General features: G+C 44.7%; 1 protein-coding gene and 1 long non-coding RNA gene across 15 annotated transcripts in view; both read left to right on the top strand.

Moving 5' to 3' along the window:
- Window positions 1-4540, top strand: part of LOC310662873 (immunoglobulin mu heavy chain-like) — a 301954-nt gene extending 297414 nt beyond the window's left edge. For all 14 annotated transcript variants that reach the window (XM_083410121.1, XM_083410124.1, XM_083410114.1 and 11 more), the window contains 3 exons: window positions 71-403; window positions 2307-2642; window positions 3668-4540. In XM_083410121.1, coding sequence (XP_083266247.1) covers window positions 71-403; window positions 2307-2642; window positions 3668-4062 — 1064 coding nt within the window. In that variant the 3' untranslated portion in view covers window positions 4063-4540. The remainder of the gene's footprint in view (window positions 1-70; window positions 404-2306; window positions 2643-3667) is intronic.
- A 2126-nt stretch (window positions 4541-6666) lies between these two features.
- Window positions 6667-7926, top strand: LOC310663242. The gene is made up of 2 exons (XR_014504424.1): window positions 6667-6877; window positions 7615-7926. It is a non-coding gene; the product is annotated as an uncharacterized lncRNA (long non-coding RNA).
- The last annotated feature ends 10997 nt before the right edge of the window (window positions 7927-18923 follow it).

An 18923-nucleotide genomic window follows, 5' to 3' on the forward strand; every position in this document is an offset into this window, starting at 1 on the left:
GCAACAAGATACTTTTACAACCATGCATTTGATGTTCTCTTCACCCCCCCCCCTTCCTTTAACCTTCCAGATGGCAACCCCTCTGCTCCACATATCTACATCCTTCCTCCTCCTCCGGATCAGCTCGCTCTGCAGGAAACAGCTACCGTCACTTGTTTGATGAAAGATTTCTCCCCTCCTGAGTTCTTTGTCAAATGGCTACGGAATGATGAGCCTGTGGATGTTTCCAAATACTTCACCAGCACAGCCACCCAGGAGTCCAAGGCACCCAAGCGGTATTCTGCCTATAGCATGCTGAACGTCAATGCAGAAGAGTGGAATTCTGGAACTACTTACACTTGCGTGGTGGGGCATGACATGTTGCCCCTCCAGACGTCTCAGAAGACCGTAGACAAGAATGCGGGTAAACCAACCATTGTCTCCCTCATGCTCTCCGAAATTGCCAGCACTTGCCAATAGCCATTCTTGTCAAGCCTCCTGCACATCTTTCTCAGCTTCCTAATTCTGCCAGCATCTGCTTTCTCTTCTTGTGTCTCCATTTGTTTAATTATTAGCCATTTGTGGAGGAAAGGAGGGGTGATGTACCCTGAATGTTGTAGAATTAACTGGCCTCATCTCTTTGCAGTAAAACAATAGTTTGGAACAAAGAAAGTTTATCGAAACATAAGAAGATAATTCTGTCTTGTGGTTAGAAATGGTGATAAGGGGGTTAATGTTAATTCCTAGTCACACAAACGTGATATGAGGTCTCTACCCCCCCCCCCTTTGAATTGGATGAGAAATTAAGCTTCTACCCACTCAAATATGATCTGGAATTTTCACATCGTGGTAGAATCATTAGACACCTAATCTTCCATGATTGTGTTTGCAGGACTTACTGTTTCCAGAAATAACTTTGTCCATTAGGTGCATCATGATGGAAGAATCTAGAGCTTTATTAACAAGCAGGGCATATAAACATATAGCAATCAATCTATGAATCAATCAATCAATCAATCAATCAATCAATGTTATGGTTGCTTTTGTTATCATTGACAATGGCTACTACCTACAATGGCTATGTTCCCCAGAGGGGCTGGAGAAACCCAGCCAAATCGGCAGAGTATTATTATTATTATTATTATTATTATTATCATCATCATCATCATTATCGTTATCATTCCACCTCCACTGGAGGCAATCTGCCTCTGAATACCGATTGCTGGCAACCACTGTTGCATTCAAGTCCTGCTCATGGACTTTCCAAATGTATCCAGTTGACCACTGGGAGAACAGAATGCTAAATGGGTGTTCAACGAGAAATTCAATGGGATAAGGAACATCAGCAAACCCCTTATTTGTGGCAGTAAGTTGAAAATTCCATCCAGAAACTCGTTTGCCGTTCCAACGCAATAAGGGCAGATCTAATCTTGTCCTCAGGAAGAAGCACTCGATATATTTGGTTGCATTCTGGGAATATTTGTTGATTAACACGGCAGAGATTCTAGTTTATTCACTAAAACTCATCTAGGATTTCATCAGAATCTATACATGTCTCCAGGCTAAACCAGAGGTGGGCTTGCTCTAGAATACTGAGTTACCTTACCTAAACAGATTCTAGGGCAAGATCTGAAGACACATACTGCAGAAACAGTATCCTTCAGCATGTTCTAGGATACTGCTGGAGTAGATCCAACCTTGGTTTTAGTGTTACATGAGATATTATGGTAGTCATTGCCCCCATTTTTTTCTACTGAGCCAATACTCACATTATTTTTATAGACAAAAAAACAAAGTCTCCTTGTATTTTGTTTTTAATATTTCCCCTAATGAAGGCTTTTTGTATTTGGGTTTATACAAAGCACAGTGTAGAAACTCTAGATCTGGCAGATCAGTGGATCACTAAGGAAACACACTTGTGCAGCAGCTGGCAAGGACTCCCATCTACAAGACCTTCTCCAATCTATATGGTGCACACAAAGGATGGAGAAATTCTCAATTTTAGTTGGCCATAAAAATAGAACTGTTTTAATTGTCTGTTTTAACTGCGAGTCTTTTAGTTCTGACCCTCTTACAGTTGTTTTAACTGAATGTTTTTATTTGTTTTTAGTTTTTATCTGTTTTAATTATCAGTTTTGTTTTTTACCCACTTAATATTCTATTCTCTGACTGCTGGTCTATGACTGTAATAAACTGATTGATTGATTGATTGATTGATTGATTGATTGATTGAATCAGATATATGTTGGAGATTAAGAAAAAACAGGTTTTGAGGTGTCAATAGAAGTTGGTCTGCTGTGGAACTGAATGTTCTTCTTCTTTTTTAGATCTCCTTGTCCCTGTCAAGGTTGAGACCATCCAGCCTTTCTTTGTTGATATTTTCCAAACCAAGATGGCCAATCTGACCTGCAGAATTTCGAACATACCTGAGGAGCAAGATCTTAAGGAGCTGAAAGTCACCTGGACACGAGCAGATGATGACACACCCCTCGAGACTATCCTTAAACCGTCCCAAGAACAAGAAAGCAGTGGACTGCTATTCAAGGATGCAATAGCTACGGTGTGTGCAGATGAGTGGAACAAAGGGGAAACTTTCAACTGCAAAATTATTCACCCAGCTTTATTTCCCTCAATGGAAGTCAGATCCCTGCGCAAGCCTCAAGGTAGGTGTCTATTTTACATCATCCTACAAAAATGGCTAACAACGCTCAATGTCACTTTATTAGGACTTTGGCTTTACCAGACTTCAGAGGGCTCAGAATAGTTTTGTTCTGCCCTAACAATCATTAAGTATAGATTTTTCCCAACCTGGTGGCCTCCAGCGATTCTGGACTAAAATTTCTATCATCTTTGACTATTGGTCATTGCTAACTAGGGCAGATATGTTTCAGAGTCCAAAATGTCAGGAGAGTAGCATTTTGGGAATGGCTGATTTGATACCTGAATCTAAGCCTATGGCAGACGTAAAGATGTCTCCATTTCAGTTGGTACTTCTTTTGCTCATACTTATCATTTTAATAGTTCCTTTTAATGCACTGGATGTCTAATGAGGTAGACCAAACTGAGTTACAATGGTGTGACTGAGGCCAACCAGTGTGAACTTTAAGAAATTCAAATGTGGGTTTCCAACTTCCAAAGCAAAAATATTTCACCACTTAGATTCTGTTTGCAAATTTCAGGTCACACCAACCTGCAGCGTAGAAACTGTATTCATGGCCTTCAGTTTAGGGACAAGCTGTGCCCACGAAGGCAAAGACAACCCACCAGCCATGTATTGTGTGGCATTTCATGTGCCTTTTTCAGACAGGCCACCAAAACAGAACAACAATTTAGCTCCTAGTAGGCTATCAAAAATCGTAGAGTAGATGAAGCTCCCATTCTAAGCCAACCTCAGCAATGAAGAGAAGATGTGTCTGCATGTGCTTAGTAGGAACGTGAACCATGTCATCACAGTCTTTAATAAAAATCCAGATTTAGAAAGCCATTGCATCTGGTCATCTTTGGTCAATGTCCAGGTCACCCTGCTAGAAGACTTCTACCATTCATCTTATATGTCTTCATCTGACTCTCTCAAACCAAACAAATGAGATCATGGTTAAGAAAGGAAGGAAAAAAGATGGTTAGCAATGTACTTTTAAAACCATGCATTTGATATTCTCTTCACACACACCCTCCTTTAACCTTCCAGATGGCAACCCCTCTGCTCCACATATCTACATCCTCCCTCCTCCTCCGGATCAGCTGGCTCTGCAGGAAACAGCCACCGTCACTTGTTTGATGAAAGATTTCTCCCCTCCTGAGTTCTTTGTCAAATGGCTGCAGAATGATGAGCCTGTGGATGTTTCCAAATACTTCACCAGCACAGCCACTCAGGAGTCCGAGTCACCCAAGCTGTATTATGCCTATAGCATGCTGAACGTCAATGCAGAAGAGTGGAATTCTGGAAATACTTACACTTGCGTGGTAGGGCATGAGATGTTGCCCCTTCAGACGTCTCAGAAGACCGTAGACAAGAATACGGGTAAACCAACCGTTGTCAACGTCTCCCTCGTGCTCTCCGACATCGCCAGCACTTGCCAATAGCCATTCTTGTCTCAGCTTCCTAATTCTGCCAGCATCTGCTTTCCCTTCTTGTGTCTCCATTTGTTTAATTATTGGCCTTTTGTGGAGGAAAAGTGGGGTGATGTACCCTGAATGTTGTAGAATTAACTAGCCTCTCTCTGAAGTAAAACAATAGTTTGGAATAAAGAAAGTTTATCAAAACATAAGAAGATAATTCTGTCTTGTGGTTAGAAATGGTGATAAGGGGGTTAAATGTTAATCCCCAGTCACACAAACCCCCTTTGAATTGGATGGGAATTGGATGGGAAAGCTTCTACTCACAGCATCTTCTCAAATATGATCTGGAATTTTCAGAGGGTGATAGAAGCATTAGACACCCAATCTTCCATGATTGTGTTTGCAGGACTCACTGTTTCCAGACATCACTTTGTCCGATAGGTTCATCATGATGGAAGAATCTAGAGCTTCATTAACAAGTAGGGCATATAAATATATAGCAATCAGTCAATCAATCAATCAATCAATCAATGTTATGGTTGTTTTTGTTATCATTGACAATGGCTACTACCTACAATGGCTATGTTCCCCAGAGGGGCTGGGGAAACCCAGCCAAATTCTCAGGGTATTATTATTAGTAGTAGTATTAGTATTAGTATTCCATCTCCACTGTTGGAGACAATCTGCCTCTGAATACCAATTGCTGGTGGTGGTGGGAACCACTGTTGCATTCAGGTCCTGTTCATGGGCTTCCCAAATGTATCCAGTTGACCACTGGGAGTACCTAATGCTAAATGGGCCTTTGGCCTGATCCTGCAGGGGTCTTCTTCTGTTATTCTACATTTAAAACAGAATATCGACAAGAACTAATTTATTGAATTCATTCAGACACACGCACACAAATCTCTGACCTTCAGAATCCTTGGCCAGGTCAAATCTTCCACTATCCTTACAGAGAGATGTAGTCACTCACAGGACTACAGAAAAGATTAGAGGGACCCAGAGCTGCTGCTAGTCCAGCACTCTTCCTTAAAATAGAATATATTGTCCCTGCCTTCCCACCATCTGCTCCCTTCCCCCCAAAAAATAATCCACGGCAGATCTTACAAAGGATTTCCTTTTCCATAGTCACTGTCTCAGGACAGCAAGCGCAGTTGCCTCTCGTGTATCAGGAGCTAGGAAAATAAACAAGGCTAGGGGCACATGCCTGTTTGGAAGTATAGGTCACCCATGTGCCATACCTCCTTTCCACTCTTCCGAACAACACTGAGGAAGGCAAGGCAGTGAAAAAAACTAGGCCAATTCTTTCATTCGCAAAAGTTGTTCTCCTCACTCATAACAATTTTCCCACTTCCTCTTGGTAATGGTAGGCTGTAGAAAGCCAAAAACAATATCAGCAAGCATCTCAGCCACAGTAGAATATGGAGCCCAGGAGAGCACTTTGATTTCTTCAGTACTGGTTGGTGTTGAGGTGCAGCCCAAAGGAATTTCTTTTGGGAAGATGAGTGCTTTTCATTCTTAGGTTTCTTTCATATATGGAGTCTGGTTAAATTGGATAGTGCTCTTGGAGCAGGAACAGCCTTCTCCCACAGAGACTTGCCTCAGGTACCTGGAGTTGTTTGTTCTGCTGGCACCTTTGCTGCACAGAATCCCCTATTTGCTTCTAATAAACAAAGGTTTGGAATGTCCATGCTTATTACTGGAGATAAAAACTGACAGGAATCTACAGGATAAAAGGCTTGTATCTGTACACACATACACAAAATAGGTCACACCAATATGATGGAGCAGGCTGAGTTCTGAATTTATGAACAGAAGACAAAAGTTTAATCTTCTACTCAGTCAAATATAGTAGTGGGGCTTTTCTCATTTTGTCACACATACCGTACTGATGACAGCTGAGATACAAATGTAAGGTCATTTGTGGGTTCCTAAGTGTTACACAGAATGCTAAATGGAATGCTATTTTGGGAAGATGGGCATCCATACTCTGTGGCAGAACATTGGTTGAAAAATTCCAAATGATCCCCATCTTCAAATCATAAGATAAACTCTTATAAATGTGTCTCATGGTTGAGACATCCCCTCCCGTATATTTCATCATTAATGTACGCTCATTATTCATTAAAGTTGCATTCTACTTTAAAGATGTAGGCTCAGTAAGACAGGGTACACTTGCAACTTACTGTATAATACAATCTAATATGCAATCCTGTGTACGATGCCATGTCAAGAACAACTCAAAAATCACCCAGACTGGGTGGGCAGTTATTGCAAAATTCCTGAGGGCCCTTCGTGGTTAAGAGAGCATCATGTTGAATAAGGGCTTCTAGACTCCCTTCAGCAAGCAGGTCATGCCATGCAGAACTCCTAAAAGATTTATGGCTCCATCAACATGAGCTCAGCTCTTTGAGTTAATTGCATATTAGATGAGGCAAAATCAGCATCATGCTGCCAGCACAACCAAAGGAGGAAACAGTAAACCATTCACAATATTTAATGCCCCTTGGTGCAGAATGCTACCATTCCAATCCTTAGCTAAATCAGCACCCCTTGACTTTTCTCAACACCACCTGTCACCCGTCCGCATCAATGTTTGATTGTGCCCAGTCCAAAAAAAAAAGTTTTGTCCCCTGTGTCGCTTGGCTACACTGAGACCTCCCCATGTTTCTAAACTGCAGAAAAATCTGATCTGCATGTATCATCTAAAGCTTACCTAGATGTGACCGTGGATACTGATGACGATGAAGAACTCCAAAACATCACATCAATCCTTTCCACTTTCATCATCCTTTTCCTCGTGAGCCTTTTCTACAGTGTCACTGTAACTGTCTTCAAGGTAAGATATATGGGGCAGAGGGAGATAGTAAAAATGATCAATAGTAACTCACTTGTAGCAGACAGGATAAGGGAGAAATGAGAGAATACAAAAGCTACATGCAGGTACTATGGTCTTCATGGGGTAGGCCAAGCCAAGATTCTAGAAAAGACAATTATTTTGCAAAGCGTTCGGGTTATACAAGTCAAAGGAATATTTGTCAAAGATGCAGATTAAATATTCAGAGCTTTGATAATGCATTTCCCCCTCACTGTAGGGATATACAGTCGTACCTGGGAAGTCGAACGCTTTGCGACTCAAACGTTTTGGCTCCTGAATACCACAAACCTCGAAGTGAGTGTTCCGGTTTGCAGACATTTTTTGGAACCCAAACGTCCTGCAGCCAATCAGAAGCCACACCTTGGTTTCTGAACGTTTTGGAAGTTGGGCGGACTTCCGGAATGGATTCCGTTCAACTTCTGAGGTACGACTGTATTTCAGCAATTTCAAGCAGAACCTGTACAGATTCAGCACTCTAAGCAATGTAGATAACCCTCCTGTCAATTCCAGTCTTCCAGGAACTCCAAACCATTGTTTCCACCCAGCAAAAAAAAAAACCTCCCTATGCTGTTGAAAGACAGATTTATTACATCACTAAATGGCAGTGGTGAACGGGACAGGAGGTTGTGAAACACCGGAGAGTTGTGTGACATTATTTTCTTCCATGACATTAATTATGGTTGTTTTTCCAATTCCAGGTGAAATAACAAAGTGAAGGGTCATATGAAGAGGGACAATAAGTTGCCTAACATAAAAGACTGTACATTCTTTCATCACCAGCACAATCAAGGATTTAATATTTCTCCATTCACTTTTGGGGAAAGGTTGACTGGACAGATGACATTTCTGTCTTGCTTTGTCTCATCATATATCTGGGAGCAAGTCCTATCAAACTAAACGGGACTAATATATGACTAGACATGCATGGCCTTTTGCTGCCAGTGTTCCATTTGAACTGGACTTATTGGACTGGTTGTTTATCCTTCAAACATGTATGCTATAATTTTGCCCTCCTTCTGTGTATGTTTGTGTATTGTATTCAACTAAGTACTACTTAAAGTAGACCTAATGAAATTAATTAAACTCAGTTATCCCTTTTAACTCCAATGGGTCTGCTCTGATTTAGGACTAGCATTGCATACTGCCCATCGCTGTGACTCTGTCGTGGTCAAATTTCATTTTGGCTATTGTTTCCTACCTAGTCAAAACCCCAAAAGAGGATATTGCAATTTGAACTCTGAATGCAGTAGTAGACAGAGTATTGTACCACATATATCAAATAGAATGTTTGCCTTTACTCCTGTTGTACATGAAGCTTACATTTCTCATGAACATTTTACATTCTTTCTGAATTGTTACTGTAACTACTTTTCTAGTTTTAAGTATATCCCACACTGCATCCAGAAGCAAGAAAGGGTTCAGTTTATTCAAGAAAAACCCTTTTTATACCTAAAAAAAGCTTTATCTCTTGAAAAGTGTTTTTTTTTTAAGAGCTTCCCAAGAACAAATAGAAAAAAGAACTCCCTTTCCCCACAGTGGAGCAGGCAGCAATGCCATCAAAATGTGTTACACCACAGGTGAACATTGGTGTGTGTGTTTTTTGGTTTTGTATTCAACTAAGTACTGCTTAGGGACGTGGGTGGCGCTGTGGGTAAAAGCGTCAGCGCCTAGGGCTTGCCGATCGAAAGGTCGGCGATTCGAATCCCCGCAGCGGGGTGCGCTCCCGTTGTTCGGTCCCAGTGCCTGCCAACCTAGCAGTTCGAAAGCACTCTCGGGTGCAAGTAGATAAATAGGGACCGCTTACTAGCGGGAAGGTAAACAGCGTTTCCGTGTGTGGCTCTGGCTCACCAGAGCAGCAATGTCACGCTGGCCACGTGACCCGGAAGTGTCTTCGGACAGCGCTGGCCCCCCGCCTCTTGAGTGAGATGGGCGCACAACCCTAGAGTCTGTCAAGACTGGCCCATACGGGCAGGGGTACCTTTACCTTTACCTTAAGTACTGCTTAGGGTAGACCTATTGAAATCAATTAAACTCAGTTATGTCTTTTAACTTCAATAGGTCTACTCTGATTTAGGACTAGTCAGGAGCTCCTCAGAGTGCCAAGGAGATGCTCAGGCTCCCAAACACTAGACAGGACACTCAGGAGCGATCGTGTCAACCAAGTGATGGGCTCATATATTTGTTATTTTTCTCTGTGTGAGAATGCACTTTAACCGTGATACACCCCAAGCATAAGCTGTGCCTCAGTTTTCCATATCGGACATGGGGATATGTCAGCCTCTCTTTAATTCATATAGTGCCTACACAAAATTAAGGAGTGTATTTTTTTTGCAAAGGAGGGTTTCCATTACCAACTTGCTATTCACTTTGGTTTCCCACAGCAAACACATGCCTTATGACATTTTTAGCTGACTCACTGCACATAAGGAAATGAGTTTCTATTGAAAGCCCCACATATCACATCTGCCTGTCTCCATCTGACTGGCAGCACTTGCCTTGGGCTGAAAGTGGAAACGCATGCCTGGCCACATTTGCTAGCATAAACAGGACACATCTGTTCTGGGGATGACTTATTCAAATGTCAATACCAGCCTTCAGCCATGTTGCTATCAGTGGCAAGCATCAGAAGATGAAATGTGTGCTATGGATTTTAGCCTTGATGAAATTAACCTCTTTATTCCTTGCTTGAAAAGAAATAAGTAATAAATTAAAGCTCTGTTGAACATGGTTGTCCACTGCTGTAGAGAGTCTTTTTTAAGAATCAGAATCAGAATCAGAACCTTGCTGTCCAAAATAGTTAATAGCCACTTCTCACTTCGCAGAATTTTTAGACTTTTATGGAGCCACCTGAAGACCCAAAACCATACCGTTCAACTTTTTCAGATAAAAAAATGGGACAACCGTCTCTTCCAGGATGTGCTCCCGGGCAAGTCATGTGACCCGTGCTGCAATCTCATTCCCCCGAAGTGATTTTTGTGGGGTGAGAGCGTGGCATGAGAGCACACGAGATCACGGCACCCAAAATGGCCTCCACAATCTCACTCAAAAACTGGGATGTCCTGTTTTTCCCGGGACACCTGGCGGGTATGCAAAACTTTCCTTCTGACCGGACTCCTAAGCTTCTAAGGGCAGTACTCAACAATTCGGAACATGAGATTTTGGGAAAGATACATAGTTGCCAATTCATGCCCTACAAACATACCCCAAAGGCACCCATAGCGTTTTGAGTTGAAAACACTACAGTGGTACCTCAGGTTACATACGCTTCAGGTTACATATGCTTCAGGTTACAGCCTCCGCTAACCCAGATATAGTGCTTCAGGTTAAGAACTTTGCTTCAGGATGAGAACAGAAATCGTGCTCCGGCAGCGCGGCAGCAGCAGGAGGCCCCATTAGCTAAAGTGCTGCTTCAGGTTAAGAACAGTTTCAGGTTAAGTACGGACCTCTGGAATGAATTAAGTACTTAACCTGAGGTACCACTGTATTTTAAAGGGAAACTGCTGCAGTCTGTTGACTAACCCACCTTGCTGCAGGAACCAGGGCAGAACAAGCTATTGCAGCGTAAATTAATTTCAAGGTACAGAAGGGGGGGGGGAGAGAGCTTATGAGGAGCCTCAGCCAGTGGGAGAAAAGCATGAATATCTGAAAAGGCTGTGAAGGAGGTCGATACCACTGCTGCCCTAGTCCTCTCAGAGGGGTGATTTTTTGCAGAAGGGAACAATTGGTTCCAAAAACACGTCTTGCAATATGTTGGAGTGTGGGACAGGGGAGACATTCTGCTGGTTGCCATTTTATGTGTTTGGCTATTCCGTTTCTAAATAATAAATAGATAAATGAAATTTCAAGCTGCTGAGTACATTTTTCCATAAACTGAGGAGAATGAAGCAAGCAGACACCTGCTCACACAATGGGTCTCCTCTGTCTTCTGCATGGCCCAAAATCTGTTCCATAAGGTTGAGGGACCCTCCAGAGCAGATCTGAGGGGGCATGGAGGGGGAGCTGGAGGTAGAAGAATCAACAGTGCAAACTTGAATAAAATTTTGAGGGGGACCTAGGTAAGCCCCACCATGCACAATCGATCACATGATGTGGTGCATGCACACCATTTGAACAGCAATGCCCATCAACTTGGGGGGAGGGTCCTCAAATATTTTATTGGGGGAGCCAAAGCCCCCTTGGCCCCTAGGAGTTGGCTCCTATGAGAAGAAGAGAAACCAGAAGAAGTCCTATTGTAGAATAGATATATCGTCTTCACAATTCAACCAATATGAAGTATTGGATGGGAAGTAAGAATTTACAACTATTGGAGGGAGCAAAATCGGCTACCCAAAAATGGTTAATATCAATAAATGGGGGGTGAGGCCTAGCACTAAGTAAGGCCTAGCATGGCCCTTGAGCTTGAGTTGGCTTCTTTGACGACGTTGTCCTTATACAGTGGTACCTTGGGTTACAAACGCTTCAGGTTACAGACTCCGCTAACCTGGAAGTAGTACCTCGGGTTAAGAACTTTACTTCAGGATGAGAACAGAAATCACACAGCAGTATGGCAGCAGGAGGAGGCCCAATTAGCTAAAGTGGTACCTCAGGTTAAGAACAGTTTCAGGTTAAGAACGGACCGCCAGAATGAATTAAGTTCTTAACCAGAGGTACCACTGTAACTTGGGTGTAAGTTCCATTCACAACAAAATCATACTTCACTAAATTCGCCAGGTTGGATGGTGCAAACCTATACATGCATACGCAGAAGAAAACCCCACTGGGGTTTCAATGGGACTTTGAACTCATCAGTGGTTGAGGTGAACAAGATGAATGACAACAGGCCTGACTCCCTGCCAAGTCCACATAGGGTTGCAGCCTGAGTTTGTTTGTTCCTCTGGAATCCTTGATATCTTTGCATCACCTTGAGTGCCCCCAAGATCAGAAAAACAAACACCTGTTAAGCTTAACCAACTACAGGTCAAACCCAGGGAAGCAACCAAGGAGGCCTGGGAGCTCATGACCAAGACTTCTGCATCTTCTGGCTTTTCAACGTGGTTTTGAGGAGAGCAGGGGTGCCGGCAGCTGGAGGAGGAAAGGAAGGGGCCTGAAGCCTAGTTGGTGCACAGTGGTGAATGGAGCCCACGGGATGGGTGCTGAAAGATATAAATGCATATCCACATGCCACTGGTGAATACATTGCTCTGTTTAACTGGCGGGATGAACAGAATTATACCATGAGCCAATTACATGATGAAATGTATTTTTTCCAAGTTTTGGACAGAAGAAAACAGGGTGCGGCGGTTATGTGGTGAAACACAATGACTAATTAGTGTGAACATGGCTAAATAAAAACAAAACGGTTTGAGTTTTTGCAAGTGAGATTCACCCGAACCGTGTAGTTCACACAGCCTTGTTTTTCTCAGCAATAAAATCTTTGGGTTTTGAAAAGGTGTCAAACATGTGAGAGAGAAAAGAGGAAGTTATTAGCTCCCTGGACCTCAATTGTTTGTTTATTTTCACACCTTTCCTTCACACCTTCAGGCCAGTTAGGACGTCACTAACTGGAAATTCTGAAGGCCTCATTGCAACAGAAATGAACCCCGAACAGAAACTGTGGGTCACTCGGCAGAGGTCGGGTTGCTTCGATCAACTCCAGCCTTGGGATCGGTGAGGTAATTTTAATCTGTTTAGCATTTAAACTTCTGTATGTTTTAAAGAAGAGATGTAGATTTATTACGATTTTACTGTTTGTAAACTGCTTTGAGGGTGTGTTTTTTTACAATAAATAAATAAAATAAAAGAGAGCTTTATTTTTACATTATGGGTCTTGAGAAGATAGGAACATAGATACCCCACAGGAGAAAGGACTCCTTGGAATGTCCTAGCCTTTCCGGGAAGGAAGGGAACGATACAATGCCTGAGAAAGAGGAGAAGCATTTTTATCCTGTACTCAGGGGTCTTCTGTTGATTCTTGGGCTTCCTAGCTGATGCTGAATTGCAAGTCTTCCTTGCTACCATTTTCCAACTGAGCATCTTTATGTAAGGAAGGCTGGGGGAGTAGATGGGGCTTGGAGCTGCTGCATGTGAGGCTTGGAGAAGGCTGCAAGGTAGCCTTGCTGTATCCCACCAGCTTCCCAGCATTCAGTTGATTCTTGGAGCTGAGAACTTCAAGGATAAAGAGCAACTGGTCAACCTTCCAGAAGCTCCACTTCAATTCCTGTTATCAGAGCCAAATGGGAAAGGCTGAAGCTCAGTGGTAGAACATCTGCTCTGCAAGAGGAAGGTCCCAGGATCAATTCCTGGCATCTCCCGGGAGGGCTGGGGGAGAAGCTCACCTGCAACCTTGGAGAGCCACTGCTGCCAGTTTGTGTAGGCAATACTGGGCTCAATATAAGGCAGCTTCCTTATGTTCCGATGCCAGGACAGAGCAACAGCTGGCAGGGAACAACATAGGCACATGAACCTTGCACCAGGCACCATATTCAGCTTGAAGACTTCCCACCACTCAGCCAACAGAGAGGTCTAAAGAAGGTAAGTCAGAAAAGCCCCAGGGCTCCTTGCTAACTTCTCCCAAGCTTGTTATTCAGCTATGTCCCAGCTGGGCTACCTGCCAAGCTGCTTCTTGCCTCCAAGCTATGGATTATGCTAGGAAGCTGGAGGAGGGCAAGGGGGCTACCCAACAGTCTGGCCGAAGCCTCATGCTTTATTCAGAGATTCCAGAGCCCTCAGATGAATATTGGGCTTCAAAGAAGTATGTAGGGGAGAAGAAGGCTCTCGGAAAGCTTGCTCAAATGCTAGGCTTTTGTTTTCCATGAATTGGCTGCGTGGAAGGAGGTAAATGAAAGTCAGGTGCTCAGCTGTGAAATTTCTCACCTCACCATTCGGCAGCAGGCTTTAAACTAGTGGACCAGGGAAGGTACCTGAAAGCTTACTCCAAGCCTAAGGACTCTTGCTCTCTTGAAGGGGTGCAAGGCTTATGGGAAGCTGGTGGGGAGGAAGGGAGCTACCCAAAAACCTGTCCCAGCCTGATCCTCAGCTGGGAGATGGCAAGGACCCAGCTGAGCACTAGGCTTGCAACAAGCTGGACAAGTGCAAGGGTGTGCTATAAAATCCATGTCAGCTGTCAGATCCGCTTACACTCAAAGGGGTGTAAGGCTTATGGGAAGCTGGTGGTGAGGAAGGGAGCTAGCCGAAAGCCAGAGGAAAGCATGGGGTCTAGCTGAAAGTCTGGCTGGAGCCTCATGCTCTACTGGGAAACTCCTGAGCTCCCTGAGGAGTGTTGAGCTTTTAAGAAGTAGGGTGGGCAGAAGGTTGCCTACTGTAAAAGCTTGCTCAAATGTAATGGTCAGCTAGGACAGACTTTTGACTAGCTCCCTTCCCAATGAACATTCGGCTTCCAGAGAATTGGCTGAGGTGACTGAAAGTCTACCCCAGCCAGATGCTCAGCTTAGAAATTTCTGACCCCTCCAGTTCAGCAGCAGGCTTTAAGCTACTGGGAGGTAGGGAGTACCTGAAAACTTGCTCCAAGCCTAATGATCATTTGGGAGAGGCCTGCTCTCTCTAGGAGGAGCTTAAGGCTTTGAGAAGCTGGTAGAAAGGAAGGGAGCTACCTGAAAGCTTGTCCCAAGCCTGATCCTCAGGAGGGAAATCCCCCAAACCCAGCTAAGCACTAGGCTTAAAACAAGCTGGGTACAAGTAGTTTCTGGAAAATCCATCTGCTGTGAGACTCCCTAGCTTTATGTAATAGCAGCAGGCTTTATGAAATCTGGAAGGGAACAAGGAGGAAAACTGGAGCTCTGCCCCACCTGATGCTCAGCTGGGAGATCATTCAGTAACTAGCTTAGCATCAGGATTCAGGGATGCTGACCCTGGAGCAAACAGGAAATCTGAAGCCAGCCCTGAGTGTAGGGTTTTACAGGTGCTGGGGAGCATCTGGAGTGGTGGGGGGCTGCCTGGAGGCCTTCCCTGAGCCCAGTGCTCAACTGGGGGATTATTGACTCCCCCAGCTGAAGGCTGGCCTTCGGGTAAGCTGGTGGGGAGCATCAAGAAGGGGGCTACCTTCTATTCCTGATATGAGCCCGGGTCTCAGCTAGGAGATTCTTGAGCCCCAGCCAGGTGCTAGGAGTCACAAAAGCTGGTAGAGAGCAGCTGGGGGGGGGATCTAGATCCCTCCCAAAGCCTGATGCTCAGCAAGGAGATTCTTAATCACCTACCTAAGTGTGGGGATTCACATAAACTGGGGGATGGGAGCAGCTGGGGGGGGGGTAGGCTGCCTAGATGCCTACCCACATGCTTGCCACAAGCTGATGCATCGCTGGGAGATACATGACAACCCACTTGAGTGAAATGCTTCACAAAAGCTAATAGGGAGCAGCTGGTGGGGCACCAGCCTGGATGGCTGGCCAAGGGCCTCATGCTCCACTGGGAGACTCCTGTCTACCCAGCTTATTGTTGGCCATAAGCGTGTGGGAAGCAGCAGAAAAGTGGGGCTACTTGTATTTTTGCTCAGGCTTGATGCTCACCTGGGGGATAAGTTGGTAGGGAGCAGATGAGAGGCTAACTGGATGCCTTCTTTCAGCCTGGGAGATTCTTGACTACCCAGCTGAACAGAGGCTGCCTGGGTGGCTGCTACAAGCCTTCTGCTCAGCTGGGGGGAATTTTGGCAATGCAACTGTGTGTCAGGCTTCATATAAGCTAGTGGGAAGCAGCCAAAAGATGGGGCATCTTTGATGCCTGCCCCAAGACTGATGCTCAGCCAAGAGATGCAATCAGCAGGCTCCAGGACTGGCTGGGAACAAAGGGACTGCCTGAGAGCTTGCTCTCACCTTATGCCCAGCTAGGAGTTCCATCTGTCAGGGAGGAGGGTGGCTGAAAATCTCCCCCAGCCAAATGCTTAGCTGGGAGATTCCTGAAACCACTACCTCCAGATGAGCAGCAGGGTCCAGCCTGGCAGAGAACTACAGGAAATCTTGCCCCAAGCCTAATGCTCAGTTGGGGGACCCCAAAACCTCCCAAATGATAATCAGGCTTCAAATAAGACACGGGAATCTCTGAAAGCCTGCCCCATGCTCATTTGTGGGGCTTGAGCTTCCTAGATCCAGAAGTGGCATGGAGTGAGGAAGAATCTCAAAGCCTATGCAAAATAAAGCCAGTGTTAAACAGAGTTGCAACCTTCCTGAGCAACAGCAGCCTGCGGAGAAGCCAACCAGGAGTAGCCAGGGTATGGGGGAGCTGGCTGAGAGCTGGGAGGTTCCAATGATAGGTTCCTTGCCCCTCAGATGTAGGAAGTAAGTAGGTAGCAGGAGGTGCTGTCTGAAACTGGTTCTAGCCTGGTGCTCAACTGGGAGATTCTTGACTATCCAGATGAGCAGTAGGCTTCATGGGGGCTGGGTGAACAAGGAGATTACGGGGGGAAATCTGACCCAGGCCTGAAGCTCTGCCTGAAGACACCACCACCCCCAATTCCTACCAGAAGGTTAGGCAGCAAATGTCTTTTAGGCAACCAAGTTCTACTCCATGCTCAGAAAGTATTCTTTGGAGCAGAAAGATCTCCAAGCTTTGCTGCATTGCAAGCGCTGAAGCCCTGGAATCTCTCTCGAGTGAGCTGCTATCGATGAGTGGGCTGAGCTGGTTAGGACAGGAGGCTTGTCAAAACTCCTAGTAGCAGGGAAAATTTCAGGAGACCCACTGAAAGACCAATTTCTGGGTTCTGTACCCAGGACGGTAGAGTAATCGAGAGGTTTAGCTAAGCAGGAAAATGCAATCTGGTACACCTGAGAAAGGCAACCCCAAGGAACTGCACACTCCTGGGAGATGGAAAAGGACCATAATAGTTTAAACCTAGGTTGATTCTTAGTGGTTGCAAGCTGAAGTGAGAGCAAGCTAGGTTTGATCATCAGGATAGGAAAGATGTGTATTGAACAGCAGAACTTTTGAATTCTCTGCTAGGGAGGTAAGACTTCCAGGGTTACTGTGTGAGAAGCAGACATAACCAGGACTAGGCCAAGAGGGGCTTGTCCCTAGCTTTGGAAGGGTAGTGGGTTTTAGAACAGGCAGAGGCAAACTCAGCCCTCCAGATGTTTTGGGACTACAACTCCCATCATCCCTAGCTAACAGGACCAGTGGTCAGGGATGATGGGAGTCGTGGTCCCAAAACATCTGGAGGGCCAAGTTGGCCTATGCCTGTTTTAGGACAACGGCATTTTAGAAAGCTGGAACTGACTGGATAGGTTAGGGAGCTGGGAGCCATAGCTCCTAGATTCTGTCGAGGGCTGCTAGCTGGCAGGGGTGGGGTGGGACAACCTCACTGTGCCTTCAAAAGCAGCTTGAAAAGCTATGCCTGCTGAACTTCTGCCTGCTTGGGAGATACTAAAGGCACAGGGAACATGGCAGGAGGAAAGTTCTCCTATGCTGTAGTTGGCTGGATTTTATGTATTGTAGGATTGCCTTTTTTGATTTCATCATTTTACTGATTTGTTGCATGATTGATTTTAATTTTGTCTATTTGATTTATGTACACTGCCTGCAATATGCTCTTTTTATTATAAACAACTTAGAAGCTAAATAGTTGAACCTCTGCTTTATCAGATAGAAGAAAGTAGCAGGCCAGTGCATCGTCATTTATGGAGTAGGTTAGGCCCACAAACCACCATCTTTCACATTTAGAGCTCAAAAACCATTGCAACCGACTATACAAACTGACTTGGCTTCATATTATGGCTGGATTTTATCTGTTGTGGATTCGTGTCTTGTTGATTTAATTATTTTACTGAGTTGTTGCATGGTTGGTTTTAATTTTGTCTATTTTATAACATATGCTACTGGGAGAATTATTATTTTTTAAAGTTACTCATAAGCTGAATAGTTGAACATCCACTTTTATCGGTAGGGGGAAAGTATCAGGTCAATGTTTCATCATTTGTGGAGTAGGTGGGCCCATAAACCACCAGCTGCTGATACCCCGTAGACTAGATAATCTTACACATTTATAACTCCAAACAAGTTGCAATTGGCTGTACAAACTGATTTGGCTTCATATTATTACTGCCAGTTAATGAAGTTCAAAATCTCAGTTTGCCTGCCTCTCCATTTTTGTTTCTTCTGTTGACCAGCACTATTTTATTGTCCTCTTACCCAGTTTCAGTCAAGTTTGTATGTGAGGGGGCACTAAGCAGGATGCAGGACACCTGAAACCTGCAGCTGGTGCTGAACAAAGAGGAAGTGAGAGAAGCCGCACAACTAAAAGGAGGCCTGGAATTTTGAGATGTGGGCAATGCCATCAAAAAACGCCACCCGAGAGAGTGAGAAACATGTGCTGACTCAAGACATAAGTCTATTAGTGTTCAAGGAAGCTATGTCACATTCACACCATACATTTAAAGCACTCTTGCCCCACTGTTTCATGGCTTCCCCTAAAGAAGCCTGGGCACTGTAGTTTAAGGGTGCTGGGAGCCATTAGGAGACCCCTCAGAGAGCTACACTTCCCAGCATTCTTTGGGCAAAGCCATGACTTTTAAGGTGATGTAAGAGCACACAGGGACGCAGGTGGTGCTGTGGGTTAAACCACAGAGCCTAGGACTTGCCGATCAGAAGGTTGGCGGCTTGAATCCCCGCGATGGGGTGAGCTCCCGTTGCTGGGTCCCTGCTCCTGCCAACCTAGCAGTTCGAAAGCACATCAAAGTGCAAGTAGATAAATAGGTATCGCTCCGACGGGAAGGTAAACAGCGTTTTCGTGCGCTGCTCTGGTTCACCAGAAGCGGCTTAGTCATGCTGGCCACATGACCCGGAAGCTGTACACTGGCTCCCTCAGCCAATAAAGCGAGATGAGCGCCACAACCCAAGAATCAGCCACGACTGAACCTAATGGTCAGGGGTCCCTTTACCTTTACCTTTAAGAGCACTTTAAGTGGATGGTGTGGCTGTGACTGTGTTCCAAGGCAAGGGCATTCAGGACTGCAGCTATAGATCTTGAGCCAGAATTCAAATCTTGATTGTTTCATCCCACTGGTTTCAGTTAGATGAAAGGGGC

Source organism: Podarcis tiliguerta (genome assembly GCF_965153285.1).
Source record: "Podarcis tiliguerta genome assembly, chromosome: 13".
Lineage (NCBI taxonomy): Eukaryota > Metazoa > Chordata > Lepidosauria > Squamata > Lacertidae > Podarcis > Podarcis tiliguerta.